The sequence below is a fragment of the Hyperolius riggenbachi genome, chromosome 9 (assembly GCF_040937935.1).
Source record: "Hyperolius riggenbachi isolate aHypRig1 chromosome 9, aHypRig1.pri, whole genome shotgun sequence".
In the NCBI taxonomy this organism is placed as follows: Eukaryota; Metazoa; Chordata; class Amphibia; order Anura; family Hyperoliidae; genus Hyperolius; species Hyperolius riggenbachi.
Genome location: NC_090654.1, coordinates 184,143,937 through 184,169,733, shown reverse-complemented (window position 1 = coordinate 184,169,733; position 25,797 = coordinate 184,143,937). Strand labels below are relative to the sequence as shown.

Here is a 25,797-nt window from a genome sequence, read left to right as displayed (position 1 = left end):
ACTCTTGTAAGAGATCAAAAAGGCAGAGTAAACGTTAACTGTTTATTTTGCACTTTGAACACGTTGTGAGCAACAAAGATAGCTTCATCAGGTAATATGTGCCAATCATATGTGCTGCAAATGTTGAAGCACCTCTTTCCATAAAGGTGCATCTGCCTTTACAGTGCATCTGGCTGAGATCTTTTATTACATAAAGTGGATTTTATTGCCAACAAAACCTGTTGCTGTATGTGCAAAATACATTTTTACCTTTTCTCCGCCTGCAGTGGCTGGATAGTGTACTGTTTAAGGGCTCTGCCTCTGACACAGGAGACCTGGGTTCAAATTTTGGCTCTTCCTGTTTAGTAAACCAGCACCTATTCAGTAAAGAGACCTTGGGAAAGACTCCCTAACACTGCTACTGCCTATACATTGCGTTCTAGTTGCTGCAGCTCCGGCGCTTTGAGTCTGCCAGTAGAAAAGCGCGATATAAATGTTCTGTGCCTGATATAAATGTTCTGTGCCTGATATAAATGTTCTGTGTCCTTGTAACCTTTTATAGGAGGTAAGTCATCACTTACAGTATATTCCTTGTTATATTTTAAAAGTTTAGCCATACTGAGATCCTCTTACACAGAGTTTTATTGTTCTCCTTGTTCTAGGTTTTGTGTTAGGTGTTGAGTGACCATTTTTTTAAGATTCTTTTTGTATGTTTTTTTATAGCCTAAACTGTATTTTATAACAGTAGATCTCCAAGAGCTACCTTTATTTTTATTAATTTTTCCTTTTTTTGAAGAGTCTACTGGCCCTATTCATTTGTTTAGTGCATACAAAGTTTTTTCATTATTATTTTTTAATTTCATAGTGTTTACAAAGGATCCTTTTAAAGAGAATCTGTATTGTTAAAATCGCTCAAAAGTAAACATACCAGTGCGTTAGGGGACATCTCCTATTACCCTCTGTCACAATTTCGCCGCTCCTCGCCACATTAAAAGTGGGTAAAAACAGTTTTTAAAAGTTTGTTTATAAACAAACAAAATGGCCACCAAAACAGGAAGTAGGTTGATGTACAGTATGTCCACACATAGAAAAATACATCCATACACAAGCAGGCTGTATACAGCCTTCCTTTTGAATCTAAAGAGATCATTTGTGTGTTTCTTTCCCCCATGCACTGAAGTTTCAGGCTGCTCTTTTCTTCCTGCAAACAGCTTTGCCCTTGTTTGTAATTCCTCAGTATGTGAAAGCCCAGCCAGCTCAGAGGACGATTTATCCAGCTTGTAAAAGATAAGAGAGAAGAGAGAAGCTGCTCTAATCTAAATAATACACAGGCAGTGTGCAGAGAGGGGCCTGGAAGGGTGAGTTCATAGCAGAACCACAACACTGAAGAACTTGGCAGCCTTCCAGACACAGGCTGACAAGTCTGACAAGAGAGAGATAAGTTGATTTATTACAGAGACTGTGATAGTACAAAGTGCTGCAGTAAGCTAGAACACATTAGAATAGCTTTTGGAACTTGTAGGATGATAAAAAACAGGATGCAATTTTTGTTACGGAGTCTCTTTAAATATTATACACCAGCACTGTTTAAATGATCAGGCATATCATCATCCAAGTTCTCTTGACTTAAAACAGTATCACCGTATATACTTAATGTTAGACAGATAATATATGCTTGCAATAATGTAGCTGTGTAATGTGGCACAGAACAAGCAATCATTTTGGGTGTTATATGCCAGTGCATTAACAATTTTAAGTTTGCTTTAACAGCATTGGAATCTATTGAATACGTAAACATTTATTAACTGAATCTTCTCAGAATAGTATGTGATTACTAATGCTGGTTACACAGGTGCGGTAAATAAACTATTTATTTTAAAACAGTCACAGAAGAATCTAAAATAATTGTTGCTATGTTCTAAAATGATTTCCTAGGTTTCCTTTTTTTTTTTTATAAAATATTCACATTTGATTGAAAATGACCACATTAAATCATTAATTCTTAACTTGAAAGATTGATTTTCAGTGATGTGACTATTTAATTTTAATTTAAAGTGCCATTGAGCCATTGCTATTAAAAATGTGTGTGAGCAGGATTAGGTTATCACATTCAAATATAGCTATTTTAACTGGACCTTAGGAGTAAATAAGCTAGATATAATATTAATCCGATATATCCGATATCCGATATATGTACCATATTCATCTATGTGCTCAAAGCAGTGATAGTAGATCGGTTTTGTGTTTTTAATCTAGACATAGAAAGAAAAGACTCTTAGGCCTTTATTCAATTAACTTTTCTCTTGAGTTTTCACCTAGGTGATCATTTTTTGTTTTATCAACGAATAAACTTTTCATTTCCTAGCATATAAAAAAGTGCTAAAAAGTAGGTAAAATCACAGTTTTACTGCCAAGATCCTCCAGTCCGACATCTTTAATAAGTAATAACATCTTTATTCATGAAAGTTATTGTGGGACTGAACAGTGTTGCGATCGGTATAGAGTCACGATTGGTGTTAAGAGGAAGCGCACCTTTAGTACTAATTGTATTATTTTGAGTATTATCTTGCCTACCGGGGGCTTCAAACTCATTTTATTTATAAGGTATGAACACATCTCCTGTGACAAAACTCAGGAGAAAAGTTAATTGAATAGATGCCTTGGTCTTTTCTTATTTTTAGCCAGTAACAATAACAAAAGTTACAGATATCTGAACATTTCTATAATATACATTTGTTTATTATCCACTTAAGTTTGAGAGTGGTTCACCCCTTTAAGCATATTGTAAATTTTGTAGCATTAAACTAACATTTCTTTTTTGCACCAAGGAAAAATAGTATGTTTCTTTTAGTGAGGTAAATGTTGGATAACCTAAAGGTGGCCATACACTGGTCGATGTGCCATTAGATCGACCAGCTGACAGATCCCTATCTGATCGAATCTGATCAGATAGGGATCGTATGGCTGCCTTTACTGCAAACAGATTGTGAATCGATTTCAGCCTGAAACCGATCACAATCTGTTCAGCTGCTCCTGCCGCCTGTCCCCCCCCCCCCCCCCGTATACATTACCTGAGGCTGGCTCCCGGGCGTCTTCTCCGCACTGCACCGCACCGCTGTTCTTGCTCCATCCCGGCGCTTCCTGTGTTACTCCGTGACCAGGAAGTTCAAATAGAGCGCCCTCTATTTCAACTTCCTGGTCACCGGAGTGACACAGGAAGTATAAGCGTACACTGGGACATGCGGAAATGCGGTGCAGCGAGGAGAAGAGGACCCCGGAGCCAGCTTCAGGTAATGTATACATGCTCGGATCGGGCCCGAATCGTACGCCGCAAGCGACGCGCTCCTACCGCCGGGCGATCGAGGGTAATTTCCCGCACGGCGCGATTGACGGACCGATCCGATTTCGGGAGGGAATCGGATCGGCGGGTGCGTTTAGCGCAAGCGATTGGCAGCAGATTCGATCCCAGGATCGGATCTGCTGTCGAAACGGCCGTGAATCGAGCCAGTGTATGGCCTGCTTAAGAAGCAGGTGGAAACCCTCTAATAAATCTTTACTTTTTCTTGAACAGATCATCAGAGACATCTGTATGACTGATATTGTGACCTAACTCCTCCCACAGTGCGATGTCAGGGCCATGGCCCTGACAGTCTACTGTGTGAACCTTGTTGCATTGTGGGAAATAACAGCTGTTTCCAACTGCCAAGCAAGCAGTATCCCCTTCTGTGCATAGAACTCTCAGTAACGAACATTCTGTCCAGATTACCTGGATGGGCTAAAGATGCCACCACCTGTGATACATTTCTGAATGTAAAACAGAGAGAGGAAAGATTTTACACTCAGCAAAAACTGACTAAATAATTTACATACTTTACAACTAATGTTGTAAAACAATAGTAAGCAATTTTATTCATTACTCTTTAATATCATACCATAATTTTGAAGAGTGATCAAAAATTTGGAAAGCTATTGTTTTCCAAATGGATAAAGAAACATACAATAGTTTATTACTAAAGATTGAACTGCCTCTAGCGTATCAAAAAAAAAGTTTTAGCAAAGGCTGATAATTATGTAACTTAAGTTGTATAATAGTATATAGCCAAGCTGGGAACTCCCACATCCCATTTAGATGTGTTTTATATTGATATACCGTATTTTTCGGACTATAAGACGCACCTAGGTTTAGAGGACAAAATTCAAGGGAAAAAATGTGTCTATGGTGCATGGGCGTCTTATGGACCTTTTCCTCCCAATTATTATTTACCTCTTGTACCTTCCTTGAACCTTCTGTGTCCTCTGTCCTCCTAGGTCCCCTGGTGTCCCTTTGTCCTCTTTCCTTCTTTCTCTGTCCCATGTTCTCTGTCCCTCTGTCCCCGTACTCCATCCCCCTGTGTCCTGTTTCCTCTGTCTTCTACCCCTGTGTCCTCCGTGTCCTCTATCCCCTCGTCCCTTCTACCCTCACCATGTCCTCTAGTGTGTTAAATACTTTGTCTGGCATCTCTATCCCTGTGTCCTCTATCCCTCATCTCCCTTCTATTTCCATGTCCCCCTCCTCCATCCTCATGTCCACCAGTGAGTTACATACATACAGTACATGTAGCAGGGCATCTCAATCCTTGTATTCCACTGTGTCCTCCATGTCCCCTGTCACTCATCTGCTGGGCATCTTAATTCCTCTGTTCCTGTGTCCCTATCTCTTTTTTTTCTGTTCTATTGCTGATGTCCTCCTCTGTCCCTGTGTCAGCCAGTGCATTTAATACTGTACATACTTGTAGCTATTCCCGTTCTTCATGTCCCCATGTCTTATGTATCGTCTATTGCTGGTGCTCGTCGGTACACCTGGCCGTTGTCCTCCAGCTAGTGTTGGGCCGAACAGTTCGCCTGGCGAACCTCTCTGGGCCTCTTACTACTTCCGGGTCGCAATGACCCGGAGTAGTACGCCTGCGCTTGCCCGGCGGAGCACGTCCTAGATCGCGCTCCTGTTGCCGGGCACTCTCTGCGCATGAGCGTGACGTCACTCATGACGTCACACACATGCGCAGAGAGTGCCCGGCAACGGGAGCGCGATCTAGGACGCGCTCCGCCAGGCAGCGCAGGCGTACTACTCCGGGTCATTGCGACCCGGAAGTAGTAAGAGGCCCATGTATTCAGAGATGTTCGCCGGCGAACGGTTCGGGAACCGTTCGCCACATCTCTACCTCCGGCGCCCCACGTGTCATCCAGCGTTTCAGATTCAAACTGGCAGCCGCGCAGCTTCCTCCATTTAAAAGTCACAGGACAGCTTTGCTGATCTATGGGCGGGACAACAGCTCCATCAGTGGGGCCAATCAGTGCACTCCCTGCTACTGAGGGAGTGCCGTGATTGGCTCCAAAGACGGACTGTGCTCCTGCCCTCGGGACTATCGGGTGCTGTTTGATTAGATCAGAAAACATCAAGCAGCGTGATTGGCTGGCTGGGGCAGCGCCCCCCGCCTGATTGGCTCATAGATCGGCAAAGCTGTGCACCTTAATGTGGGGAACTGTGCGCCTCCTAGTTTGTGTCTAAAACGCTGGCAGGCACCGGGATGGAGGAGGACATCGAGATCGGGAAATACGTGATGGGGACACACAGGACACTGCGATCAGGAAATAAGTGATAGGAACATGCAGGACACCGCGATCAGAAAATAAGTCATAGGGGACACGGAGTACACCGCAACACAGCTCAGCTACAAGTATGTACTCGAGCACACTGGTGGACACGGACGGATGAGTAGGACATCGGGATAGAAGGGAGAGGCGGGAAAGGGGACAAATAGGACACAGGAACACAGGGATTGAGATGTGCGGCTGTCTATGGCGGACACTGACTGAGGCACAGATCCAAATATGTAGTATTCGGACTATAAGACGCACTGACTTTTCTCCTCCACTTTTTGAGGAGAAAAAGTGTGTCTTATAGTCCGAAAAATACGGTAGATGTTCTCAAGCAAGTGCAGCCTTTGATAAAATCTACAATTCTCCTTTGGAAAGCCTTGAGTTGGAACTCTTATCAGAAGTACTCTAAATAGGTAAAGAATTTTATGCAATTCTTCTGCCAAGATAAGAAAGACTACACTTCTTTCAAGATTCTGATTAAACATGGAGGGATAATTTGCTTCTTAAAGAGTCACACGCTTGCTTGTGAGATAAAAACATACTGTAATGTTGATTTTCCCTCTGGAAATTATACATCTGTTTAATCTTTTGCATTGTCAGCCAACCCAAAGGTTGTTTTGGAACTTGCTAAGGATTGCATAAAGATTTGGTAAGGTAGTGTCAGGATCAGAGATACACATATTTAAAAAAGCAGATCTTTTGGTAATTAAATGCTACGTTTATATCACAGGTGTATTATAAGTTATTTATTTTTGTTTAGAAATAATTCTTTAATACAGGATATATCCGTTGACTGTCCTTCATGGCGATTGGATTCCAAACCATGACAAGTTTTGGTATAAGAAACCACAGTACTTACACCATTTGATATCAATCAACTTTTAGCATTAATCTGATTGAATATCAGTCAACTGCTAGCTTTGTACTTATCAAAGCAGTACAAATCTATTCATCAGACACTGCCTCTGCCCTTGGCCCCTTCCAACTCCCTTTCCCACCATGCTTTGTTGAGAAAGGGAATGCATATTAATGTTCAATGGATAAAAATTGTATTTGGGAGTTTTAAATTAAAAATTAGAATCTAGCTTCTACTTGATGCTCTTTCTGCTGGTTGGAGGTGGTAATTATGAACTATTCATGTGTAGTAAATGTGGAAATATAACGAGAAAATCGAGAGCTACTCTAGTGTAGTAATTTAAAGTGAACCCGAGGTGAGACTTATATGGAGGCTACCATGTTTATTTCCTCTTAAGCAATACCAGTTGCCTGGCTGTCCTGTTGATCCTCTGCCTCTAATACTTACAGCTATAGACCCTGAACAAGCATGCAACAGATTAGGTGTTTCTGACAATATTGTCAGAACTGACAATCTGCATGCTTGTTTCTGGTGTACTTAAGACGCTGCCACATCCAAATAGATCAGCAGGGCAACCAGGCAGCTGGTATTCTATAAAAGGGAACCAACATGGCAGCCTCCATATTACGCTTACCTCTGGTTGACTTTAAGACCAAGGGTAATGTTAGACAAAGTATATAGAGTTATACTCACAAGTTTGGGTTACCAACAGGCAACCACTTTTCAGGCAGTACTCAAACCTTTCCCCTCACAGGATTAAAATGTTGCTCTTTGTAGAAGTAGGAAAAAAACACCAATGGTGGAATCAATGTAATGTAAACTGATAAAACAGAGGCGCCAGTCAGCTTAAAATATGTTAAAATATTCATTATTACTATTTATGTGTAGTGTTTAAAAAAATAGTAACACATCAAACAGGACAAAATAAGTATTCTATTTTTGGAATGTCACCTTACTGGTTAGACTGGCAAATTTTGTAAGCAAAGTCTTGCTTTACTGCTGCAGTAAACAAGCTAATCTTTTGATTTTTTTGTTCATTTTTTTATTACCTTTATTAGAAAGCAGAAGAAGAAGAATATTTTATGTAATGAAATTTTTAATGTCAAGTAATGCAGGTGATCTTGCAAAAGATGTATTTGTTTTACAACTTAAAAATAGATTTAAATAAATAAATTATTCATAAAATCCTCACATCTGCCTATTAATACCAGATTTAAATTAATGAAAAAAATATTTCCTTTAAGTATTTTTTTACCAGTTATATATTAGTTGATGCAATGAACAATTTTTTTTAGCTGATGTTATTGTTTAAATGTAGACAGTTAGCTATTTTCTTGAGTAAGGCACAGATGCTGGGAAATGATCTTATCATCTTCATAACTGTATAATTATTCTGAAATGATATTCAGAAAAATAATCTTGTTATCAGTCCACAATGTATAGATGTGCTTGAGTTAAAGAAAGAAAAGATACAGCTTTTGTAAATGACTCCTCTTAATATCTGCAAACAACTGCATATTTCCCAGCAACAAAGAGGCAGGCAAAGAAAAGTTTTCTCTGCTATTATCTATCTCCATTTTTAAACAGATTTGAAATGCTTGGATTGGCTGGAGCAAGGGAAGCCAGGGCCGATAGCAGAGGTCACTCGTGTGAGTTACTATGGAAATTGAGCAGTGTCACCAATAGTTGTGTTCTCATGAGCATTAAAGCACGTAATAATAGACAAACAAGAGTGGTTAAAGCAAGCAGGTAGGATTACTTTGTCCTTTTGTCAGAAGTATAAAATGTCTTGTAGTCGATTTTAAAGACTTCTCAACCCCTAGATCCACCCTCCAGTCACCTGCTGAGTCATTTTGTAGACTTAATCTCCAGACCCTTAACAGGACGCCGATTGCTTATTTGAGCCCTATGAGTAATTTTGCTGTTAAATAAAGCACAAGATTGAATGTAGTAAACAAACATGGCATGTGCAAACAAAATAAAATTGTACAATCTTTAATTTAAGAAAAAAAAAAAGAGTGAGCCTAACTACAGCAATCGGAGACTTCAAAATAATAAGAAAAAAAAATACTTCCTCAAACATCCCCATCAGAACTTCCCTTGTAAAACTTGTCACTTCAGATTGCCATCAGCTCCTACAACAATAATGATTTCATGCTTATTGCTAATTGCAAGCACAGCTGAGGCACAGCGGGACGCTCTTGCACAGTCTCAGGCCTTTATACAAGCTTCAATCTGTTGTGTAGCACTTGTTCACATACAAAAAAAAACTACTAGCAAAGGCAGAAAGAGGCAGAGTCCCAGGTTTCTTGTAATCCCTCTGCCTCCCTGCTGATAACCCAGCCCTATGAGCATTCCTGGTTTTGTCCCTCTCTTTTGAAAAGCTGAAGGGACCTTAATCTACAAGTATATAAGCCTCCACAAGATGAATACAACTGCTTCAGGTGCATTAAGCCGCGGCGCTGCATCTGGTTTGCACGATTCTGTTTGCAGCACCCCTGGGGTGAGCCGCCGCTTCCTGCAAAGGATGAGTGTGAACTAGAGGTTCATGGCAAAGAGCAAGGAGGTCATGTTTCAATTGAGACCTAACAAAATGAAACGGGGGGTTTACAGATGTTATGGGGGTATGTGTAATGACACCACCTCCTCGAGAGTAGAGGTTCTCAGTGCAGATAATGCGGAAATGTGCCACAGTCAGCATGCTAGTGACGATTTATTCATATCAATTTTTGCAATTTATTTATTCAGAGACAAGTATGCTATGTGTGTTATGTATCATAGCACGCTCTTCCCCCGCCGGTAATGCATTTCTGGTAGCAACCAGACAAGAAAAAAGAAGGTTTCCGTGCAGAGGCACCTTTTTAAGCTTTAGAAATTTTAACCTCTTAGGTCACAGTGGGAAACTAGTGTTAGTCATTGTTCTTGAGAACGGCATGCCATGTTTCAAAGAATGCAGGGACAACATATCTTCAAGGAGTTTGGTTTGTTGTTAGATTCCTGCAGGTGCTAGAGCTTTCCTCCCACATCTCAGAAACATACTACTAGGTGCACTGGCTTTTCTCAACATTGATCTTAGAATGAGGCAGTGGTGGCAATGTGAGATTTTTTGAAGGATGCTGAGTGAGAGCTATACAATATATTGCGTAAAGCAATGTCTGATATGTTGAAACTAAATAGATACAGGAAATAAAAATAGCGATGCTTGAGGTCAGTAATGATGACAGCAATATTGTCAGTTCTGTATATCAAAACCTGCATACACATTGTTTAGTTGTGTGTTTTGTGATTGCTTTGACCCCTTCTACACTTACTGCGTTGCTTTGCGGTACTCTCCCCACAGCAGCTTCCTGCAGTGGCCACTAAAGTCAGTGAGACCTGATACACTGCCTGCGGAGTGATGCAATGTGGCAGGAGAGCTCTGGGTAACATTGCAGTGCTTTACTGTGTGTGGTAATCCTGGAAGTGCAACAGAAGGTATGCGATATGAATTTCGTGCGATTGAACTTGTGCGATTGTACAACCTCTCATCGCACCAGTGTAAATCCCTCAATGTGACCGTTTTTCAAAGATCCCTATAAAGGCACCCTTTGCCAAGCAGCATGTTCTGTCCTTTGGAGAGAGGTAGAGAGGATGAGCAAAAGGAATTCTACTGAGTAGTTATAACAAAACCTATAAAGAAGCGTGTGATCAGTTTAACCACTTGATGACCCAGCCTTTACCCCCCCCCCCTTAAGGACCAGCGCTGTTTTTTATGATCTGTGCTGGGTGGGGTCTGCAGCCCCCAGCACAGATCAGGTTGCAGGCAGAGAGATCAGATCGCTCCCCTTTTTTCCCCCCTATGGGGATGATGTGGAGGGGGGTCTGATCTCTCCTGCCTGCCTGGGTGTTGCGGGGGGGGGCACCTCAAAGCCCCCCTCCGCGGCGAAATTCCCCCCTCCCTCTCCTCCCTGTCCCCCCTGGTGATCTGGGCTGCACAGGACGCTATCCGTCCTGTGCAGCCAGTTACAGGCTGTCCTCTGTCACATGGCGGCGATCCCCGGCCGCTGATTGGCCGGGGATCGCCGATCTGCCTTACGGCACTGCTGTAGCAGCAGCGCCGTTCAATGTAAATAAAGGAGACAAACATCTCCTGCGCTTACATTTAGTCTGCGAGCCGCGATCAGCGGCTCGCAGGCTATTCACGGAGACCTGCTCCGTGATCTAACAGGAAACGGCCGCTCGCGCGAGCGGCCTTTCCTGATTAATTAGGGAGGCACCTGGCGACGCAGATGTGCGTCGCTGGTCCTCCAGCTACCACTTTGCTGCCGCAGTGTGCGATCGGCAAGTGGTTAATCAGGTGATACAAGGCTCATATTTGCTGATCATGATTATGAGTTGCTTCTGTTTCCAGTGCAGGAAGTGATCACAGCAAATCAGTGCCTTAGAAATCTATCAGCTTAAATGACTTCACCAGCTTCTACTTGAGTTCTGCTAAACAGTATTTGGCTTAGCAGAATCTAACATTGCATTGTTGCAGAAGCAGGTGCAGGGATCAGGAGGTGCTTATGGAAACAATAGACTGCCACCCAAAACAATAAGGAATCCTCATTTTATGCTATTAAAGTCAACTAGACATACGTCATTTTAGATAGGAAATGGGTTGGAAAAAAGATGGTTGAGTACAATGTCTATGGATTATTATTTAGTGTTGGACTTGAGCATGGCATAGCACATAATTATTCGGTGGGACACCTTCTAAATCCAACCAGGGTGCTTGGCAGACAACAGAACAGTGTGTCCTTACAACTCTCATTGCTTAATTATCCTCTGAAGCAATCATGAGCAATGGTTTAGGCAGCAGTCACCTAGTGTTAGATAAGACAATGATCATGAAAAATTATAAAATGTAAAATACATACATACTGTACAAAATGTACCCAGAGAAAAATGAAATATACATTCCTGTTTTTATGTTGCTATCACTTACAGTAGTTAGTAAAAAGCTGACAGATTTTATTAGACTAGTCCATCTCCTTATGGGTGATTCTCAGTATTGTCATTATTCTCTATAAAAGAACTCCCTGGAAAGGATCTATACAAAGATGTCTGCTGGGCTCCCTTACTCATCTGCACACTATCTATTTTAGCAGTTGGACTGCAGTTTGGTAAGTGCTGTTATAAAGTAATAACTGAGAATCCCCCTTGATGAGATGGACTACTCCAAACCCTGTCAGATTTTCACTACCTACTGTATGTGAGAGTGAGATAGGAAAAAGGGTATTGATAGTATAGCATATTACTCTGGGAGAAATCCATAAGTAATATCTATGTATTTTAAATTTTACAATTGTTCACAATAATTGTCCTTGAATACTTATCTTTGAAAGCGTATGTGCCATTAAGTATAACCCCTCTTTATCATGGACACTAACTTTTAGGTTTCATAACCCTCTTTATCTATCTATGCCTAATTTTGATCCTGCTTGCACATTATCACCTCTAATGATCAGTCTTTTTACAATCATTACCAAACCATACCTTTCAAGCAGTGCCAACTGCATGAACATACTAATTTCCAAACTATCAGATTGAATACAATTTATTTAAATACCTTAAGCAAGTGTAAAGTTGATGACTGTTGGAAGTCTGTTGTCTCTTTCAGGTTACATTCTTAAACTGCCATAGGGCTATATAGATTCTGTGAGAGAACTATTCGCTCCCCAAGAAACAGAAGTTTAATTTGCCTGAATTAATGGGTGGTGAATTTGTGATCCTGTTACAAAAGAGTATTTTTGCTTTATGGAAAAACCATGCCCAGTGTCCTAGCTTTCCACATCATAGTCTATAGTATTTTAATCTGAATCTCTCCTGTGACATTTCTCTAATGGTAAAAGTCTGCCCTCCTGGATCAAAAATGTACCTTATCACTTTATTTCTTTTCTATGGTTTTGTGAAGTTCATTTATGTGAATGGCTGGAAGGATTCACACAGAGGCATTTATTCTCTACTGCTTGACTTACCTGACTTTACTTAAAGAGGAACTTTAACCAAGGATTATCTGAATCAGTAGCTAATACCCCCTTTCCCACAAGAAATATTTACCTTCTCTCGAATAGCTCATGGGGGGGTCTGTTTAACTGACATTGTGGTGAAACTCCTCCCACAGTGTGATGTCATGACCATGGTCCTGACAGTTTACTGTCTGTAAACCTCATTGCATTGTGGGAAATAATGGATTTTTCCAACTGCCAAGCAAGCAATATCTCCCTCTGTGCATAGAACTCATATCAATGTAAGCCAATGGGTGCGGCTTACGTTGATAGACAGAGACAGGGTCAGGAGCAAATGAAATCGGCTCCTGACCTGCTCACAGGGTTCTGCCATCATAGCGACAACAGAGCAAGTGAGCTGCTGCGGGGAAACAGCGGTGAGATCGTCGGGAGCGACAAAAGCGGAGTGAATGCGCAGCGTCGGTTGATTGAAACCTATGCCCTGCCAGCCAGATCAAAATGGCATAGATGTCCAACAGCACGGTCCTTAAGTAGTTAAGGTGACAACTGTGATGCCAATGAATAGGCCATAAGTCATTTCAGACGCATAACTTCTGCCCTGCCTGCTAATGACTACAACTACCGTATATACTCGAGTATAGGCCGAGTTTTTGGGATAAAAAAGTGGTCCCAAATTGGGGGTCTCGGCTTATACTCGAGAAAGTATAGGTGGCAAGGCATACCTCCCCTGCAGGCAGTTCGCCCCTGCTTCCCCTGCAGGCAATGTGCACGCCTCCTCTTCTCCCCCCCCCCCCTTCCTCACAGGCTGGAAGATTAGATAGGAGACGGGATCAGCGGAACTCAGCCGCGGGCCGACTCTTCCCTCTTCTCGGGTACCCTCTCCATGCCTGAAAGAACAGTGGCGGCAGCGGGATGTCTCACCTTCCAGGCGGCTCCAGGCAAAGATCAAATGTCTCCGAGCTCCTCCATGTATATTGTGGCTAACAGGAAGCAGTGTGATTGCTACTTCCTGTTAGCCACAATGTACACGGAGGAGCCCGGAGACATTTGATCTTTGCCTGGAGCCGCCCATAAGGTGAGACATCCCGCAGTTATTTTAGGCATGGAGAGGGTACCCGAGAAGAGGGAAGAGCCGGCCCGCTGCTCCCCTCTCCTTCTATCTAATCTTTAAGCCTGCAAGGGGAGGCAGGGGGGCACACTGCCTATGGGGAAAGGGGCACACCTATGGCTGACTACCTATACTAGAGACATCTACACCTGGCCACCTATGTTAGATCACCTATTGCTGGCTACCTATACTGCAGACATCTACACCTCACCTATGGCTGGCTACCTATCCTGCAGACATCTACATCTGGCCACCTATATTAAAGCACCTATGGCTGGCTACCTATACTGCAGACATCTACACCTGGCCACCTATACTAGAGCACCTATGGCTGGCTACCTATACTGCAGACATCTGCACCTGGCCACCTATACTAGAGCACCTATGGCTGGCTATCTATACTGCAGACATCTACACCTGGCTACCTATACTGAAGCACCTATGTCTGGCTAACCTATACTGGATATACCTCGGCTTATACTCTGGTCAATAATTTTTCCGTTTTTTTAGGGTATAAGGGGGGGGGGGGGTCGGCTTATACTCGGGTCGGCTTATACTCGGGGAGAGATGTGGACAGGAATTTGCAAGTGATTCCTTTAGCTGAACTTTCAACTTTTACACAGAAAACACTGATATTTTATCATATCAATTTTAATGCGTATTTCTGTATAATTTCATTTTTGTAAAATGCAGTTGTAAAAATAGAACCTGAATTGTATATGAGAGACTGATGTTCATGTGTTTTCTTCTGATAATTTCTACCCTACTTACATTCATATTCCAGTTTAGCGGTTTCTGCCAAACTAAAGCAAACTGTAGCAAAGACTTCAATGTGAAAGCTTCAAATGTAAATATAGTACAGCCCTGTATATCACAGGACACAACACTTCTGTGCCTCATGTGTCACAGTATCTTGACACGCTTCAGCATCCTTAGTGCAGTCGTGTGACTCGTGTTATTTTAAGCTACACAATGTAGATTAAAGCAAAATTTCACTTTTGATGAAACAAAATCAATATTTGTGAGGTCAAGTCTGTATAAGCACTACTTCTGCATTCACATAGATCACCAGTCGCATCTAACTTACCACTAATCTAGACCTAGAATCTTCTTCAGTTCCGATAGTAAGACGCTTACCACACAGAAAATTTTGTGAGACCTCCTTTGTGCAATAGAATATGTGTGCCTGTTTTTTTTTTTATACTGACAGATTATTTATTTATTTTTATTTATTTTACAATAAAAAAAGTGTGTCAGCATAATAAGGGAGTCAGCAGCCCATTACAACGCAAGTGTTGGAGACCCAAAAGTCCTTTCAGACCTTCTTCATTTAAGGTCCCCACGTGTGTTAATGTATATCTGAAGTGATGTGATATGATGAGATAAACATTGGTACACATACAAATTATTCTACTTAGAACTTCTATGTGTTCCCTTTTTTCTTTCATTGCAAGTTTTCAAAAAGTATTGTTTTATGTATGAAGTCAAATAAGTTGAATCCCAGTGGAATGGAGGGGCAGCCTTGCTAAAAAGAAAGCCAAAACACTTGTATCTGGCTGAACAAACACTCCTGATAACAGGATTATGCAGAAAAAGGTAATTTCTTTGTCAGAGGTGAAAGAAAAACCTTTTCTCCACACTGATATGACTGCTGTTTACATTTCAGACTTGTAACCCTTTAAATTGAAATTAAGAATATTCCAGGAAGGTTCTTTTAACCATTACTACTACACATTCAATTATTTCTCGTACACATTATTTTTAGTTCAGATTCGCTTTAAGTAACTTACTATTGGTGTGCTGGTGGCAAATCAATTTACTGAAGAAGAATTATCCATCTTACCAAATAGGTCTGCTTGTTTTGCATACCATATATATATTTTTTACAGAGTTACAAATTGTTGGTGTTTATTTTTTCAGCGTTATAGTATAGTATGATAATATTGCCAACCTGCAAAAAAAGAAAAAATATAGCTGCCTGTTGTACTTGGCTGGTTACATAATGCCTGCCTGTTGGAGAACTTTTTGCTCTGCTAGACCTCTATAGTTTGAGAATTAGATATGTTGTAAGTGACCCATTATTGAGCTACTGCAAGTGCTCTACCCTAATGTTGTTATTATTATTTAGCATTTATATAGCACCGACATCTTCCGCAGTACTGTACAGAGTACAGTATATTGTCTTGTCACTTAACTGACCCTCAGAGGGACTAATCTAATCCCTACCATAATCTTGTCTATGTATGTATCGTGTAGTGTATGTATGGTAGTCTAGGGCCAATTTATGGGGAAGCCAATTAACTTATCTGTATGTTTTTGGGATGGGGTAGGAAACCCGCACAGACATGGGGAGAACATACTAACTCCTTGCAGATGTTGACCAGTCTGGGATTCGATCCAGGGACCCAGAGTTGCAAGGCAAGAGTGCTAACCATTATGCCACCTTGCTGCCCTAATACAGGTGATTAAAGGTGCCCATCAATAATACGATCTTGATTGTACAATGCTACCACGTCTATGTAATATAATAGACTACTTAATGATGGAATAGGTAATTTGGGCATGTAGGCCGATTGGTAACTTGGGCACTGCTATAGAACGCAATGTAAATTGGGGCTATGGCAACAACGACTGTACAATGTGAACACCAAAGTTCGGCTCTTACTTTGCCGAATTCTGGGTAATGCCAAAGGTCGGCATGTGGCAGTGCACAGAGTTCAGCTACTATGTAGGTACAGAAGGTGCGCGTTAAAAGTCAGTGAACCTTATTTTTCATTGACCGTATGCTTCACCGTACCTGATGCAATGAGAGCATAACGTGTGGTGCTGCTGTCCCAATCTGTTGCATTCTTGCTGTCACAGGGAACGCAACGGCCACTGGGAACATGGCCTCAGGCATAGGTAGTGGGGGGTTGGTGTGAGAGATGGGTTAGGGAAGGCAATAACAGCATATTGGTAACATTACAGGTGCAGACAATAGAAGAAGCTGCTACTTTTTAACAGAATCCCTGCACACAATCCTTATTGCATTTGCCACACTTCTGTAGATTGCAAGGAATTTTGCATACATAATTTCAGTTTCTTAAAGAGACACTGAAGCGAAAAAAAAAATATGATATAGTGAATTGGTTGTGTACTATGAATAATTACTAGAAGATTAGCAGCAAAGAAAATATTCTCATACTTTTATTTTCAGGTATATAGTGTTTTTTTAACATTGCATCATTCTATAATATGTGCAGATTACACAACACTCAGCATTCAAAATGAGTCTTTCAGAGCAGTCTGTGAAGTAATGACCTCTCCTCTAGCAGAGAAAAAGTAAACAGTTCACTTACAGTTGAGATAATAAAAGTCAGATAACAGCCCTCTCCACGACTAACTTAGTCGGAGAGCTTAATGGCTTGTTTGCATAGAGATAACAACTGGAGTTTCTCAACTCTTCCTGTACTCGAAACAATTAGACTGATGTATCTGATCTTAATGTTTTATTTCTTAGCTGTACTACACATACAAATCATAATATCATAATTTTTTTTTTCGCTTCAGTGTCTCTTTAAGTTATTTGTTGCACATATGTTGGCATAAGACATTGCAGTTAACTCCTAACCTGAAATATTAAATGGGTGTGTCAATCTGCTATAAATATTGATCAAATCCAAGTTTCTAAAGTAAGGAAACTAGTACTTACTCCTATAAAATGACAGTATAGCATTAGTATACATGGATTTTGACTTCAATTTGTTTGACCTCTTGCCTCAGTTCAGTCTGACATAAGGTGGCCACACACCATACAATTTTTTAAATATCTGTTCAATTTAAGAATTGCAATCAATTTTTCTGACTGATTGTAACATTTCAAAAATATAACCAATGTACCACACACGTATGTTCAATTTTTCCCCCAATTATGACAAAAATGATTGGATACTCTGACAAAATTGCTAGGGTGTGTATATTAGTAAATTGGCAATCTAACACACACCATACAATCTTTAGAAAGATTGAAGAAAAATATCTGGCATTCCGGATCGATTAAAATCGAAGAAAACTGGAAATCCGATCAGATTTTTCAGTCGAATGAAAAAAAGCTATATATTTTTTCGGGAGATCTGATCGCTTTTATCGATCTACCGTAAAATCGGATCATTTTATTGTATTGTGTGTGGCCACCTTTAGGTTGAAAAATCAAACTGATTTCAAAATGAGTACAAACTAAGCAAATTGAAGTTAAAGTCCAAGTCCAAGTTTATATTTTTATTAATGCATGTTGTGTGGAATATATGAGTTTCCAATGCATAAAGTTTCTTACATTGAACATTAACGATTTTACATTACTATTATTTTTATCTAGCTTGCTGTGTTTACAATTGAAGGGGGAGCTGGGAATGGGCACCAACTAGTCTTTTACTGTGAACAGAGCTGATCACGTGACCCTTCCCACCTCCTGCTGCTGAAAGATGGACACTTTGTGGAAAGCACTGCAGCTAGAGCTCTGCACAATCTCATTATCAGTTTCAGTCTAGTTTCTCCCTCTTCAGTTTGTAATAAATAATTCACACCCTTTCCAGCATGTTTATAAAAGGGTTCCATAAAAGATAAATAGTTTCTTATTAAAAGTAGTGCAGGGTGATGAAAGGCATACATGGCTTTCATATACACTTTGGGGAGAATGGAGGGTTAAATGCTTTTTTAAACATTAAGTAATGAAGAACTAGGTAGGAAGAGGAGGCTGCTGACTTGCGGTGCTGGCCACAAAGTGTCAATTATTAAAGCGGACCTAAACCCAGAACGTTCTCACTACTCTAAAATATAAGCAACATCATAATTACCTTTAAAGAAAAACATTTATTTGTTGCAGCCTACTGGCATACAGTCACCGGAGATGATCATGAATGATCAGGCAACAAAAATGTAACCTGGGTATGTAACTGTAATTTTAGCAGATAGAAAGAATCAGAAAAAATTGTATTTGCCAAGTACAAGATGGGTTGTACCTGGAATTGGGTTTGGCACAAACAGGGTTGGTGGTTGCACACTATAACATACAGAACGGTGCAATTGCACATGGAGTAAGCGTAAACATAAAATACATATAAGCAGAATTACAGAGTAACAGAAGCAGAAAAGACAAAGTAGGACCAGAGGAGCAGGCTGAAGTGCTGACTGAGCGGAGGAGCTGCCATCCATGGCACTCAGACGCTAAACAGCAATATCTGGAACTACAGAGTTAATAGAACACTTGTAACATGCATGCCATTGTGTGTCTATATAATATTTGGGGTCAGACTTGAAGAAGAGCCAGTCCATCTAAAGATGTGAGAGTGAGAGGTACAAAGTACACATTAAGGCAGAGGGAAAAAAAGATATTATCATCACAGTCTTACTGTGATCAGTGTAACTTATTAATGGATGCCAGAGGCAATTACCAAGGATCTAAATGAAGATTTATGCTCATAGTTAAACACCTGCTCCAGTCTGTAAGCACTGACAGAGAATGAACTTTGACTAATGGCTAAATTCTTCTCTTCTAAACAGGAAATGTCAGATTATATTATGGCAGCTCATAGTTGCCATTCTGTAAGGAAAGTGAATGTGATGATGCTTGATTCCTCCCCTCACACCTTTCTGATTCAGCCCTGAAGGGAGACTGAAATTTGATAGAAGGATCCTGTCATCAACTTAAGTGAACATATCTCATAGAAATATAAAGTGACTAATTACACCATTTGTCTACATTTTCTGTAAATTTAAAGGGTAAATCCACTCTGCACCAGTATGTCAGTCATGGGTGGATGGGCTTGAGACGATTTGTCCATTGACTTGCTGTACTTCTCAGGCACTTTAAAGTTCTCAAGTATTAAGAATACAGAAAGAAAAAAAATCAAAAAATCACATGGGGCATGTGTACTGTACGCCAGCTCCACCTACTTGTTGCACACATTAAATATGAGGCCTTCAAATGAACCATAAAGCTCTACTGTCAACAGCTGTGGCATTTCAGAGGAACATTCCAATAGAAAGAATAACCTCACTGTCCTACCATAGTTTCCTCTGCCACTGATCCATCGTTCTGATATCATTATGGCTTTCTGAACCTGTTGGCCCCACCCTGGAGGCAGCTGTGCCAACAAACTATTCTGTGATATACTGCAACAGGAAAGAACGCAGGGGAGGAGGGGTTGCACTTTGCTTTAGATCAGCTTTGAAAATCAGACCACTTACTGTAGGTCCTACCAACTCGTTTGAATGCTTGGGGGTGCAACTTTTAGCTGAGGAAAACATTAACATATTGCTGATCTACCGCCCACCAGAAAAATACTCAGACTTCCTTGAGGAACTTGTAGACCTCCTGTGCAACCTAACACTGGAACACCCCAGATGGATTGTTCTTGGAGATTTCAATACATGGGTGGACGACTCCTCTTCACAATTTGGAAAAGAGCTACCTCGTGCCTTACATGAACTGGGCTTCCTCCAATCAATCAGTTCTGCTACTCACAGGAAAGGTCACACTCTGGACCTTATATTCCATACTGGGCTGTCAATAGCCAATGTGGAAATTAATCCTGTTGCCTGGTCAGACCATCACACTATCCACTTCTCCCTCTCAATACCAGCCGTCAAACACCAGGTCAAGAATCAAATAAAATATCGCCGCTTAAAAGGGCTAACACCTCAACATATCCGAGATAACCTTAGCTTTGATGAATTGACTGACTCCAGCTTGGACCCTGATACTCTGGTTTTTAAATACAACAAATGTGTGTCCTCCACCTTTGAGACCATTGCTCCTCTGCGCACCAAATATCTTACTCCACACCATCATGCACAGTGGTTTGATAACGCTATAAAAGAGCTGAAAAGACAAGGCCGAAAACTTGAGAGGCTGTGGCGCAAATCTCAGTCCCCAGAAGACAAACATGCCTTAATCTTCCACTTGAAGAGCTACCAAAAGGTAATCACGGGAAAAAAATCATCCTTTCTATCACAAGAGATTGCAAATGCAGTTAACAAACCAGCCCAACTGTTCCGCACAGTGGAAAAACTCTGCAACCCAGCATGTCAACAACTTAATATCGAGTCTTCAAAGGACCTCTGTGACTAATTTGCCCATTTCTTCACAGACAAAGTCTCCGCTATAAGGTCCGCCATCCAACTTACAGCATCTGAGCCTAATATAGCGCCGAAGACCATTAGCAGAGACAACGTAACACCTTGGTCAAACTTCAAAGAAATTGATGAAGAAGTCACATCAAGCATCCTCCTTCACGTCCGCCTAACTACCTGTGACCTGGATCCTGGCCCAACACAGTTCATGTTGAACTGCCCCGACCTGTTCGTACCGGTATTCCTCAAAATTGTTAACTGTTCCTTACAATCAGGGAAATTTCCTGCTTTACTGAAGGAAGCAATCATCAGGCCTCTCCTCAAAAAACCCTCCCTGGACCCAGATGCAATGACCAGCTACAGACCTGTCTCTAACCTCCCCTTTCTGGGCAAGCTAATTGAAAAAGCTGTATACCTCCAGCTAGAAGCCAGAATCCTACAAAATAACAGTTATGACCCATTCCAGTCTGGCTTCAGGAAACACCACAGCACTGAAACTGCCCTCATCCAAATATGCAACCACCTGCTCATGGCAAGAGACAGAGGAGAGTGCTCGATCCTCATACTGCTAGACCTTTCTGCAGCCTTTGACACAGTTGACCATGACATCTTGATAAACAGGCTACAGGAATACTGCGGCATTGATGGCATAGTACTTCAGTGGTTCCAATCCTTCTTGAGTGACAGAACCCACAAAGTGTCTATGGGGCCCTTCCTGTCCACCCCTGTAACACTTAAGTATGGGGTGCCCCAGGGCTCAATCCTCTCTCCCCTGCTTTTCACGATTTACATGCTACCGTTGGGAAAACTAATCCAAAAACATGGCCTGACATACCACTGCTACGCAGACGACACCCAACTATATCTTTCCTTCAAGCCTGGTGTGACAGACCCAACTCTAACTATAAACGCCTGCTTACGTGAACTACAGCAATGGATGAATGACAACTGGCTGAAACTAAATGCAGACAAAACTGAAGTCCTTCTGATTGGAGGGCAGAGCATGATAACAAAACAACTTAACTTGCAGTCTTCACCACTGGGAATAGGAGGCACGGATCTACGCAGCTCTGATCATGTGCGTAGCCTGGGAGTTCTAATTGATGGGGATTTAAACTTCAGAACTCAAATCTCTGCGGTGGTGAAATCATCCTATTTTCACCTGAAGAACATTGCAAAAATCAAGCACCTCATACCCCAGAAGATCTGCCAACCTTAGTCCACGCCTTCATCACATCCCGACTGGACTACTGCAATGCTCTCTACACTGGCCTTCCAAAAAAGGTCTTGTACCGCCTACAGCTGATACAGAATACTGCTGCCAGACTGCTAACCAACCAACCCCGTCACTGCCACATAATGCCAGTCCTGCATTCCCTTCACTGGCTACCTATAGAATGGAGGGTCCTATTCAAGATCGGCCTACTGACATTTAAATCCCTGAATAATCTAGGCCCTGGATACTTGAAAGATATGTTACAGCTGCGTAGCAATCCCCGCATTCTCAGATCCACAGGTTCTAATAATCTAGTCATACCCAGAATCCACTTGGAAACTTTTGGTCCCAGAGCCTTCTGTCATGCTGCCCCTATGTTTTGGAACTCCTTACCTCAACAGATCAGGACAGCCCCATCCCTGGATGTGTTTAAATCCATACTGAAAACCCACCTGTTCAGTCTGGCATTTGCAGAAATATAACTTTTGTTGTGTAAATACTTCATCCTACTAACTACTGAATCTGAGAGAGCCTAAGCGCTTTGAGTCCTATGGGAGAAAAGCGCTATAGAAATGTTATTGTATTGTATTGTATTATTCTGAGATATTCTCTCCTTCTTCCACTAGAAATGAGATTCTCAGGGTTATTACACCTGAAAAGTCAGCTTTGGGTTGATAGGTAAATTATATTAAACAAGGCCAAACTCTTATCACATTGATGGAGATTTATCAATTCTATTAAATAGTGAAATATATTATGTTATAGATTTACTATAGTAGAGCAGCCTGAATGATGAAACACCCTCCACTATCACCCACTGCACTTCAATAAGGTGTGTCTTCACTCCAACGGGTAAAGCAACACATCAACACTATCATTGGCCCAATAGGCTGCCTGTCAAAGAGTGCTAGGCCTAAATTAAGTTGATATTGTGGAATTTTAGTTTTGTGTTAAGTTATTTAGGGTCTAAGGCTAGTGTTGAACTTTAAGGTTAGCATTAGATAAGTACCAACATGTCACACAATTTACTTTTGATTTGCACTCAGAGGATTTTGTCTGAGCATAAAGTTTGCCCCTTCATAATATAGAGAGTCAATATAAAGAGACAACCGGATGATGGTTCAAAAAAATTATTTATTTGCAAAATGACGACACATTTCTTGAACCATCATCCCACTTCATTGATTGATTGCTATTGAGGCACCTTATTTGATCAATAAAAATTGGACTCAAAAGCCGCAAAAATTGTCATTGCTCTGCAATATAAAGTTTATTAAACCATTAGTGACTTTTCATCTTTGTAGGTGAGCAATCTCTTAGGCCTTGTTCAAATTAAAAATCACCAGCGCAAGCGCTGAGTGCTTTTTGGGCGCTTTTGTAAGTGCTTTCCCCAGCACTTTCTGGGCAATTTTCACTTTCTTAAGCGCTTTTCAATACGCCTTTGTTAGGGTTTTTTTTATAACTTCCTGATGACAATCAGGAAGTGAACTCTTTGCCTTGGAACTTTTTTATTGCAGTGTATTAAAAAAAAACAACTAAAAACAAACGCTCACCAAATCGCTTTTTCAAATGCTTTGCAATTTTCCTATACCTTGCAATGAAACGCAAACGCTCTAGAAATTTTGCAGGACCTGAATTTGCACTCGGAAAGAAAGCTAATCGCTCATTTGAGAAAACTCACATAGAGCAACATTGCACAAACGCTTTTAAAGCGTTTTCTAAAATCGCCTGCGCTTAACAAAAAGCCAAAAAGCTCTTAGTGCCAACAAGAGCTAACTTGTTTTTTAACTGTTTTCAATTGTTTTATCCTTTTTTGGGTGCCTCCTCTCCTCTTTGGTTGTTCATCACCTTTGTGTGAGGGTTGTTACCAGCCAGGGTCTTCCCCATTGTCATTCAATTGGAACCAAGAAGAGATAGCCACATTCCTGAGTGAGGTTTGTTGTTCCCAATATGCACTATGTTGATTGCTGGTTAGCAACCTGAGTTTGCTAGTATCTATTCAACTGTATCCTTACAGCTTCCACCTTACAATTCCTTGCTATACTATACTGGGCTCCCAGTGTTCCTGTGTGTTTTGAGGATTCTAGGCAACCCACAATCCCTAAATACTGCTTGACAGAAATGACAATTTTTTCTGATTCAGATATCTATTGTATTTTTATAGCGCAGCCAAATAACTGCTACTATAAAGGGTATGATTGTCAATCCCCCTTCCCCACCACCATCACCATCCTTTCAGAGATAAGCAACATTACTCCTGGCCACAACCTGTTCTTACTTCCCACTCCATCTATAGGTAGAAAGACAAATGATTCCCTGTGGACCTTATTGCAGATGTGTACTTCTTAACCACCCAATGTTATAATGCACTTGCCTCTGCGGTTGGTACAGAGGATGGAGAAGGACGTGTTGGGGAAATATTTATCTGCTTCCTCCACCCAGAAATGTCAAAATACTTGCAGAGCAAATCATGCAGGCTATCTTGTGAGGTGGCAGATTGCTCAGCTATTGTGTTTTTTTTTTGTGTTATTTTTTTCTTTTATGGGGGTAATCATGTATGACAAAGCATTAAACTTTTTCAAGCCTAGTGATCTTCAACTAAGTGTTAATGTGTTTGGCTCAATAATCCTTCACTGACCTTGTCAGTTAATACCCTGGTCCCCACAAGTGTCTTTTCTGTATGGATATGCCCATTTGTGTGCAATTGTATGTGCATGTATGTCAAAGTGTTCTTGCAATGATGCACAAGTTCGCTTTGTTAAATTACAGATGTTGAGAGATTGTAAATTTTAACCGCGTAACTGAAAAATCTTGTGTATGTATTTAACATAGGCCATGAGCTTAATATTGTTCACGTTAGAGATAAAATCATTGTTTATTATGCTCACTTGGGCTTTTAATACGGAGTATTTCATCAGCAAGGTTACATTTTTATGTGAGCCAATATATTAAAGTCATCTTTTCAACGTACGATGTTGTTATGAATGTATGCATGTGAATGATTTATGCAGCTATGGTGAATGTTGCTAAGTAGATGGAAAATATGAATCTGTAAGCAGCATTGTAGAAGTGTATTGCTCAAGAGACATCTTGCTCTGCAGGGGTGGCAGTCTGCAGTGACACAGCTTCAAGCATTTTTCACAGGGAAGAAGCAAAATTAACCCTCTTAGAGAGAAAAATTATTTCACCAGCTTGATCAACCCTCATTTGTATGTGTATGTGTTCCGTTAATATTCTTCTAATTTAAGGCAAATTGATAACACATTGGTTATGCAAACCGCGTGTAATTCACTGTAGGTTTCACCTTTCCTGGGGAAAGGCAGGAATACATTACCCATAACTTGATTTATTTATTTTGTTATTGTATCCAAAATACTGGTTGTATATCAATAGGCAAATATCCTTAAGATTGATAGACTGCTATGTAAGGTAAGTGGAACTATTTCAAATGACAATTTTAATTTATTTATTTTTTACCTGCAAAATATCATTTAAAGGATACCTACTTTCCTTTTGTTTCAAAACATTTTTTTTGCATGTAGAAATTACAGTTTATATGACTCTGAATAATTAATATTAATTAAATGCTTAGCTAAGTTAATGATTTTATATCCCATATTTTTGGTTATATTGTTTGGCTTACTGTGGGTCTGGAGAAATGTTATCTGTTTTTCAGCAATGGTACACCAGTTCAATGAATGTTGTTTGTACGTGGCTGACCGACCGTATGGACCTCCAACTTCATATATATCAGCTGAAAACCCTCATTAGAGTTGTCAAGGTAAGGTTTTTTTCGGACATATAATTTTGCTTGTTCATTTTCCATTCATATTTTTTAATCCAAATCTAGCAATGTAATAAAGTATTTTACATGCATATGGCATTATCTTTCCTAGGTCAA

At 40.7% G+C, this 25,797-nt stretch overlaps 1 protein-coding gene across 20 annotated transcripts in view; it reads left to right on the top strand.

Annotated features, from left to right (window-relative positions):
• Window positions 1-25,797, top strand: part of CADPS (calcium dependent secretion activator) — a 769,567-nt gene that overhangs the window by 726,033 nt on the left and 17,737 nt on the right. For all 20 annotated transcript variants that reach the window (XM_068253773.1, XM_068253774.1, XM_068253772.1 and 17 more), the window contains one exon: window positions 25,573-25,677. In XM_068253773.1, coding sequence (XP_068109874.1) covers window positions 25,573-25,677 — 105 coding nt within the window. The remainder of the gene's footprint in view (window positions 1-25,572; window positions 25,678-25,797) is intronic.